The 9,915-nt window shown below is 34.2% G+C and overlaps 1 protein-coding gene across 1 annotated transcript in view; it reads left to right on the forward strand.

Moving 5' to 3' along the window:
- Positions 1-3,501, forward strand: part of LOC106474113 (60S ribosomal protein L17-like) — a 9,417-nt gene extending 5,916 nt beyond the window's left edge. The window contains exons 3-6 of the mRNA XM_013934804.2: positions 561-601; positions 1,229-1,363; positions 2,882-3,077; positions 3,273-3,501. Of these exons, the coding sequence (XP_013790258.1) occupies positions 561-601; positions 1,229-1,363; positions 2,882-3,077; positions 3,273-3,418 (518 nt within the window). The 3' untranslated portion in view covers positions 3,419-3,501. The remainder of the gene's footprint in view (positions 1-560; positions 602-1,228; positions 1,364-2,881; positions 3,078-3,272) is intronic.
- The last annotated feature ends 6,414 nt before the right edge of the window (positions 3,502-9,915 follow it).

The following is a 9,915-nucleotide window of genomic DNA, read 5'->3' on the forward strand; positions in this document are numbered from 1 at the left end:
CCGAGGGTGTTAACAATGGGTTTGGCACTGTCATCAACTGATTCTGTTGTGAGGAAGGAATTGGCTCCGAGGGTGTTAACAATGGGTTTGGCACTGTCATCAACTGATTCTGTTGTGAGGAAGGAATTGGCTCCGAGGGTGTTAACAATGGGTTTGACACTGTGATCAACTGATTCTGTTGTAAGGAGTTAGCTCTTTAACACTTTAACACATATCCAGGTCTGAAATAGGTTCATATTACTCCAGGACACTTACATGAATATAAACTTATAATGAATCAAATGTTAACATTACTTGTTTTAGGTTCAGGTTGCCACATGAAAGATCTGAACAAAACGAATTCTTGACATTCCATATCAATTATTATAATGGCTACTGAACATCAGTTGTGTCTTGTTCTTTAACTTACTTATGAATATATCTGTAAAATGTTAATGGTTTTAAACTTTTCAACGATTTGTTTTCAGTACGTGAACTAATGTTCGAGAAGATGTCTGTACTATTGCTTTCTTTTTTTAATCTGTCTCATTTTTCAATTTATTTATTTTTTTTTGTTCTAGCGTGTAAGGCACGTGGATCTAATCTTCGTGTCCATTTTAAGGTAAGTGAAGAATAACAGTGGAAGATTTATTATTTGAACATGACAATACCTAGTTAGTTAGATCCTGGTATTTAAAACTGTTCAGCCAAACATTTAACTTTGAACTAAAATTGCAAACAATTACATTATAATGAAAATAAGTTTAACAGTTTATTTAAGATATGTAAAGACCGTTTTATACTGTGTTAACATTAGATTTCATCTATCAGCAGGAGTTTAGAACTAATTGTTTTCAAAGTTACCCATGGAAAGGTTTTTATAGATATAACCCAACTATTTCGAAATGAAATTACATGAAAGTCTCTATTATAAAACCTAATTTTTAATGAAAGTTATCCGTAAAAAGGTTTTTATAGATTTAATCTCACTATTTTGAAATGAAATTACATGAAAGTCTGTATTATAAAACCTAATTTTTAATGAAAGTTATCCGTAAAAAGGTTTTTACAGATTTAATCTCACTATTTTGAAATGAAATTACATGAAAGTCTGTAATATAAAACCTAATTTTTAATGGAAGTTATCCATAAAAAGGTTTTTATAGATTTAATCTCACTATTTTGAAATTAATTTAGATAAAAGTCTGTATTATAAAACCTAATTTTTATTGGTCTGTCTGTCCCCTAGAACACGCACGAGACAGCACGAGCTGTTAAATCTATGTCACTTCGTAGAGCACAACGCTACTTGAAGAATGTAATCACCAAGAAGGAAATCGTTCCTTTTCGTAAATTTACTGGTGGTCCCTCCAGGAAGGCTCAGGTTAGGACCTGTCACATTGTTATTGGTTTAGAGAATCTAGAATGTAAAATTTTGTATTCTAAAAATTTTGTTTTTTTTCTTTTAAACTAAATTTATGGCACTTGTTTTTTTTTTTGGTGATGTAAGTTTGCTTAAAAAACTGAGTCATATACACGAAGATATTGAAATTAGAGATTGTTAATGTTAAAGTGATCTTAACACGTGCTGCTAATAACGTGTTACTGTGTCAGTCATTTCTATTAGTCGGGTGCTACCGATGCATTGACATGTCAATCAGAAAAGGGGCTATAATTATGTGTGAGATAAATAGTCCCATAGTGCTGTGATTGTGTGAATGACAGAAAAAAAAACTCACTAAAATTTGAAGTTGCATGACCCGAGATTTTTGCAGTGGTTTGTTTTGGTTACTATTATAGCTACAAGATGGCAGGATTGACACAAACATTTTACTCTTTGTGAAAATACAAGTTTTACAAGAATGTGATCCAGATTCCTTTGAAAAAGACTATCTAGATCAGGATAATAATTCTGAGTGTGATGATGTAAAAAGCTGTGATTGTATAGAGCAGGTAGTTGTGTTACAACAGGAAACATGTTAAGAACTTTGATCTTTAAATATCAAATAAAAAAATGTTTGAACCAAGATAGCAGTATAACTTATTGAGGCTTGAGGAGTACACTTATTTCAAATTGTAACATCATCAACAATCAATCAGTTATTCAGTGATGAATGGAAGATGGTGGTTTAAATTTATTGTAATACACTCACTACACATCTGTTAGTTTTAAATGTATTGTAATACACTCACTACACATCTGTTAGTTTTAAATGTATTGTAATACACTCACTACACATCTGTTAGTTTTAAATGTATTGTAATACACTCACTACACTTCTGTTAGTTTTAAATATATTGTAATACACTCACTACACTTCTGTTAGTTTTAAAATGTATTGTAATACACTCACTACACATCTGTAGTTTTAAATGTATTGTAATACACTCACTACACATCTGTTAGTTTTAAATGTATTGTAATACACTCACTACACATCTGTTAGTTTTAAATGTATTGTAATACACTCACTACACATCTGTTAGTTTTAAATATATTGTAATACACTCACTACACATCTGTTAATTTTAAATGTATTGTAAGACACTCACTTCACTTCTGTTAGTTTTAAACGCTGGTGCTATTTAATAAACCGTGTATTGATTTGGTATTTTCTTTACAAGCACAAAGTTTATTATTCATGAGTTTTTAGTTAATTTAACACAGATTTTATGTAAATTTACCGATCAAACCTAAAAGTTTTTTTACATCACGTTCATTAGGTCTTATCTATCTTGTAGATACTTGAGTAGGATGTTGGGTTGGAGGGGTGTTCATGTAATAAATCATAAAAATTTAAATATAAGTTTGTTGCAAAGACATGTAGGCATTGTAAGACAGAAATGTTCAGTTGATTACAGCTTATATTGTAGTTTGACTTGCATCATTCTGTATGTTAAGGTCAAGCAGTGGGGTCACAATGCTGGCCGCTGGCCCAAGAAAAGTGCAGAGTTCCTTCTCCAGCTCCTGAGAAATGCTGAGAGTAATGCAGACTACAAGGGCTTAGATGTTGACCATCTGGTTATTGAGCACATTCAGGTCAACAGAGCCCCAAAAATGAGGCGTAGGACTTATCGTGCTCATGGTCGAATTAACCGTAAGTATGAAAGTCTATCTGTGTTTCTTTATGTTATGAAGAACAGCGCTTTAAGAAGTAGGTGATAAAACATATGTTCCTTATTGCTACTTTAACTTTCAAATGTTGATCAAATTACGCACGTGTTATTAGGAGTTTAGTTTTGATCTGCTTTAAGACGCCATCAAAAGTTCAACTGTTGACTCTCTGTTGTAGCTTACATGAGTAGCCCATGCCATATTGAAGTGATCCTTTCTGAAAAAGAAGACATTGTTGCTAAACCAGCAGCAGAAGAGGAGGCTCCCAAAAAGAAAATGTCCAAGAAAAAGATGGCAAGACAAAAAATGATGCAGAGAGAATAAGTTTGAAGGATTCCTCTTGCAGTTGTAACTCTGATCTTCTGAATAATAAAAAAAAAATGTACAATAACCTTTACTGAATATTAGGATTGTGTGTGGTGCAATCGTTTTATTTTTTGTATTTTGCTTTTGTCTAGATCCATTTCTAACCAACCGCTCGTGGTTTCTGATTAAGATTTTCCCTTACACCTTGTTGATAAGAGCTCGTCCCCCTATAACTGCTATTCGGTACAAATGTATACTTCAACCATTATCAAAATTTTAAGAGGTTGGAATTTTTTAATACGTGTATTTGTTTTTGTGCAATTGTAAAATGTGAAATAATGGTAACCAAAAAACATTTCCGAGTTGGTAAACCATTAGACTACAGTTGTTTAGGGAGGAAATTCCCTCCCCAAAATAGGATCGTGTTAAATAATTGTCTATTTAAGTGAGTAGCGGGTGATGTCCTCCCAAAAATGACAAATTGATAATTTCGTCGCTATCACTATAATTAAACATATTTATTACATACTTAAAGCATTGTTATATGATTTACAATAGCTGTGTATATTCTTGTGTATCATACAGTAGGGTGGTTAGGGCGCTCGACTCGCAATCTGAGGGTCGCGGGTTCGAATCCCCGTCACACCAAACATGCTCGCCCTTTCAGCCGTGTGGGCATTATAAAGTGACGGTCAATCCCACTATTCGTGGTAAAAGAGTAGCCCAAGAGTTGGCGGTGGGTGGTTGGTTATGACTAGCTGCCTTCCCTGTATTCTTACACTGCTAATTTAGGGACGGGTAGTGCAGATAGCCCTCGTGTAGCTTTGCGCGAAATTCAAAACAAACAAACAGTCATACAGTATTGTCAAGTGTAACATGTGAATTGATTTTTTTTAATGTATACCGAAATACGACATTAATTTTTGAAAGGTATTTTACATATTTTCGAAAACATATTTGTTTCTTGATAAAACAATTTCTGCTTTGTATCTTGGAATTAATTTGGTTACAAAGATCTAAATGTCTGAAAAAGAATTTACAAAACAAGATATTTTAAATATATTTTTAATTTGGACAAGACCTTTCAGTTTTTGTTTTAATGGTTGAATTAAAAGACTACAAAGTTCATATCGATACAAAACGAAGCAAGGAAAGCATAAACATACTCTGTTGCAGAAAGTTTTGTGGTGAACTCTGGAAATTATTAATCAATTAATAGAATACTGGAGCTTTACATTTACTGCAATAGATGGCGCAACCTTTGGTTTTTCCTTTTATGTCCATGGAACTACTTCTATATAAATATAATAATACTGTCTGTTGTATGTCCATGTAACTACTTCTATGTAAATATAATAATACTGTCTGTTGTATATCCATGTAACTACTTCTATGTAAATATAATAATACTGTCTGTTGTATGTCCATGTAACTACTTCTATATAAATATAATAATACTGTCTGTTGTATGTCCATGTAACTACTATATAAATATAATAGTACTGTCTGTTGTATGTTCATGTAACTACTTCTATATAAATATAATAGTACCGTCTGTTGTATGTCCATGTAACTACTATATAAATATAATAGTACTGTCTGTTGTATGTCCATGTAACTTGGGTTTCTGGATTATTATTATTGGAACCAAGGCGTGTTAGGCTTAGATTTCTTGAAATACTTATAAAGTTAAGGCTTGGGTTTCTGGATTATTATTATTGGAACCAAGGAGTGTTAGGCTTAGATTTCTTGAAATACTTATAAAAGTTAAGGCTTGGGTTTCTGGATTATTATTATTGGAACCAAGGAGTGTTAGGCTTAGATTTCTTGAAATACTTATAAAGAGAAACTAGAAATCTCATGAGATGAAGGCCTAGATTTTCTAATAACGAACTACCCATTAGTTTCAATATTCTTCACATCATCTGTACTCGTACAGACGCACCTCTATTTATATGATTGTGGTGTAACTCAGAAGTAAGGCGAACCAAATGTATTTCGTGTCTTAAATATTAGGTATTGAAAGCCGTCCATCTTTAAATGTTTACAACTGATAGTGTTAACCGATCCTACTCTCAACATCTAGAGCAGCTTTTATTAAGAGTCTAAAATGAGATTGAGATTAATGGACGGCATTAACTTGGGGGAGACGACATTTCAGGGGATCATACCCCCCGATCTGAAATAAATTCTACAATATATATATATATATAGTCACATTGTTTGTTTACTAAACATAAGCAATACGGGGCGATGACAATGGTGTATCATCTTTACGTGATTTTGGGGAGGAAAAAACAATGCTTCAATTTTTATAGAAATATGAAGCCGATTACCAATATTAAAGAATAAATAAATCAATAATCTTACCGAAATAAAACAGTAATCGAAGGTTGTATCACCGTTCTTTTGAGTGAAAAAAAAAATCAAATAAAATGTTTTCCACATAAAGCTAATTTTGATAAAAGTTGAAAGATGTAATTTGGTAAAAGCAACATAAAAATGCATTTATGTGCAGAATCTAAGAACTTGTATATCTCAATTATTCATTTCTTTAGAAGATGTTGGTAAAGAACAAACTGTCTCACGGTGGTTCAGCGGTAAGTTTCACGCTAGAATTCATGGATCGATATCGTAGATACCCCATTTGTGATAAGAGAAACAGCAACAATCACCATTTGTTCATGACTTGTCTTACAGAAGGTCTGGAGGCACTGTTTGAAGCGTATGTAATAAGATATTTCCTGATACCTGTTTTCTTTACTCTGTTATCCTTCTAGGCTTAGAGAGAAAACTATTCATCAAATAAACTGCCTTTTCTTCTGTAGAGTAAATACCAAACAGTGAATTAACTATTTCTACAAACAACATTGTTGTGATACTGATTAACCCTAGGGCCGTAACAAATGAATGTTTAAAAGGTGTTGGTTTATCTGCGGGAATTGTGCAAGAGGAAAATCATATATTCATTAAAACTTGTTTACCTTCACCTATTTTATTTTATTTTTTGGAACACGCCCTCTATGGTAAGTAAAGAAATACTAATAAATAAATCAGTTTTCGAAATAAGTGCACTCGTTTCTAGGCTTCTCGGAATAACTAGCTCTTTGCTTTGCTCTAGTTGAGAGCAGGTTTCAATGGGATATTTTAATATTTTGTATAACAGATTCTTAGATCGATTTAACAGAGATGTCAACAGTAAAAACAACTCATTGTGAATATAATTAAGCCAAGAGAAGAACAGTTTTGTGTTTGTTCCGAAAACACCAGGAATCGTGCCAGCAGTTTTGTCGTGACAACTTGACTGAAAAATTGTTTCTAAAGTTTAAGGACAAGACAGCACCGAGTTTACTGGTGTGTGCACCAGACAACACCGAGTTTACTGGTGTGTGTACCAGACAACACCGAGTTTACTGGTGTGTGCACCAGACAATACCGAGTTTACTGGTGTGTGTACCAGACAACACCGAGTTTACTGGTGTGTGTACTAAGACAACACCGAGTTTACTGGTGTGTGTGTACTAAGACAACACCGAGTTTACTGGTGTGTGTGTACAAGACAACACCGAGTTTACTGGTGTGTGCACCAGGCAACACCGAGTTTACTGGTGTGTGTACCAGACAACACCGAGTTTACTGGTGTATGTACCAGACAACACCGAGTTTACTAGTGTGTGTGTGTACCAGACAACACCAAGTTTACTAGTGTGTGTGTACCAAACAAACAATGAACGAAATTCTGTATTTAGAAAGCACCATTTTTAAAGACTGTTTAGTAATTTAATGTGTCAAATAAGTAGGTTTACAAAAACCCATGTTTCATAAAACACACATTTTTAACAGCCTACTTTTAATATTTATGTATTTAGTATCATATGACACGTATAGAAAACTGTATTCTGGAAACATTGTATTCTATAAAGGCGTGTTTGTGCTGTACGAAAAACTGGAAATTAAAGTTTGTTTATTTGAAATTAAGCACAAAGCTACACAATGGACTATCTGTGCTCTGCCCACCACGGGTATCGAAACCCAGATTCTACTGTTGTAAGTCCGCAGACATACCGCTGTGCCACTGGGGACGTTTACAAAATAACTTACATAGACGTTTATCACTAGCAATTTACTGATTGCTAATTTTTTATTTTTGCCAGATGTGTTGACCTCAAGTATTGTAATAATATCCTAACGTTGTTTAAAGAGCATAAAGGGTACAACAAGCTGTAGTCAAATGTGTAACGTCCAGTTTATTTTTTCTTAGTCTCTTTGTTTTATACATAACACTTCAGTTAACACTTTTAAAAGTAGTTAAGTGAGGTAATTCGACTCGCACGTGTCAACTGACAGAAAATATGTAAAACAACTTACTACAATCTCGTAAGTTCTGATAAACTAAGTTGAATACAAGCGAAATAAACCAACATCCAAGTTATTACGTGCACTTAAAAAAAAATAACGCACCAAAGTCATAAAGAGATATTATCTCTTTATTTTATTTTATTTCTGCTTTTTCGTTCACGAGGTTTTCTTGAGGTAACAAAGCTCGAGGACCACGTAAGACAGTAGTCGGCTTTACCGGCACGAGAGGATTTCAAATCCTGAAATATGCCAAACAATATTTATTTTCGTACTATAAACAGATAAGTCTAAAGGTTATAATACTTTCAGATTGGAGTTTAATCTTATTTAGCAAAACGTGAATAACTTGATTGGTTTTATTCGTTACACATTATTTTATAACACATCATACAATTATACTCATGTTTATCACTTGCACTAATAAAAGTGGGCGGAGGTTATGTTTTGACTCCTGTATATGTGTGTGTGTTTGTCAGCAAGATTTCTCGAAAATAGCTGAATAGATTTGGACGAAAGTTGGTCTACATTTGTACTACGACCCAACTTAGAAGTGATCATTTTTTTTTGGAGGGCTAAGATCACGATAATCCGTATCTGTTAACACGAGGACCGATTTTTCACACTATTTTTGCTCTATAACTCAGTCAAAAATGATCAGATTTTGATTAAACTTGGTGGACATATGTAGAATATTATTCCTTACTGTCCTGCCAAAAATGATCCGTGTTCGTTGATAATGACGGACACATTTTCGTATGTTTTGAGAGCCGAATATGATCAACGCTGCGTAGCGGAGGTATGCGTTTTACTGAGCGCCCTCTGGTTAATAAAATGTTACTTGGGAAATGTTTTAACGTCAAAGGATGAACGACTATTTTTTTTCTTTGTTCGTAGTGGCTTAGCAGTAAGCCTAAGAGTTTGTAATTATAGAATTCGGGGTTTGATACCTACGACCAGCAGATAACCCATTGCACAGATTCATGCTTAATGCTACGAAGAGCAGCCAGCTCGTTGTGCAGGTTTATGCTTAACAATAAATGAAGAATTAAATATTCCATGAAAAGCCTCATTTAGTTTGAACTACCCTGGTTTCACGTTTTGTTAACAGAAAGAATCGGCTAATTTTCGCGTAATCCTTGAGATTTTTTAAAGATAAAAGATCCTGACATTCATTTTACATTGGATCAAAAAAAAGGGGGTGTGTGTCAAAAGACAAGTGTTTAAATCAAACTTGAAAATTAAACCTGGGTGGGATTCCAAAAACGAAAATATGACATATCATTAGTTGTTCTAGTCTACTCTGTTGTGAGAATTCACGACTGTTTCGGTGCTTTTTTTTTTTTTAGGTCTGGTCATCTGCTAATCTGTCGTAATTTTTCGACAATACCGATTTTTCTTTAATGGAAGTACGAAGTACCAGATTTGTTTAAATGTTCGAAACGGCAAAACATATAGAAGTTTAAAAAAAAGTTGTGATTCCATTTTGAGGGAAATGGTCCTGCACGTTGGACAAAGGTCGTGTAAGGTCGACTGTGCTATCTACACAACGTGTAGATGCAGATAGCAGGTCTTGTGAACAGTTCACGAGTATATATCTATCTTACTGGTTGGATTAAGTTAACGGACTCTCGAGCTCCCCCTCCCAGCCTCTTGGGACCCTAACAGTAAGTTAAGGGGCTCCCCCTCCCAGCCTACTGGGGCCCCTATAGTAATTAACAATAGTGATAAAGAATTCATCAAAATTTAGCTCCAAGGGTCTCATGAGGTTTAAATGTCCTACTGGACCATTGGCTTCACTCCATGAGTCCATCTCAAGATTGGTTCAATCTCACGGTTGACTGTACAACTCGTTTGGACTTTAGTCAAGACCACCATAATTAACAACATTAATATTTGTTGACTGAGCTTTTCATGGATGAGCCAACGTTTTATGTCTCTACCAATAGACAAGGGCAAAAAAGGTCAAAGCAACATTCTTGAATACGGTTATGGTTATGGTGCAAGGACAAAGAAACACAGTCTTCTTTCAAGAGGGCAGATCTTCTGCTGATGGTTCCTTTAGTGGTATTGGTCTCATAAGTTGTAAGGACAGATCTTCTGCCGATGGTTCCCTCAGTGGTATTGGTCTCGTTAGTTGTAAGGACAGATCTTCTGCC

This window comes from Limulus polyphemus, unplaced genomic scaffold, assembly GCF_000517525.1.
Source record: "Limulus polyphemus unplaced genomic scaffold, Limulus_polyphemus-2.1.2 Scaffold6839, whole genome shotgun sequence".
Lineage (NCBI taxonomy): Eukaryota > Metazoa > Arthropoda > Merostomata > Xiphosura > Limulidae > Limulus > Limulus polyphemus.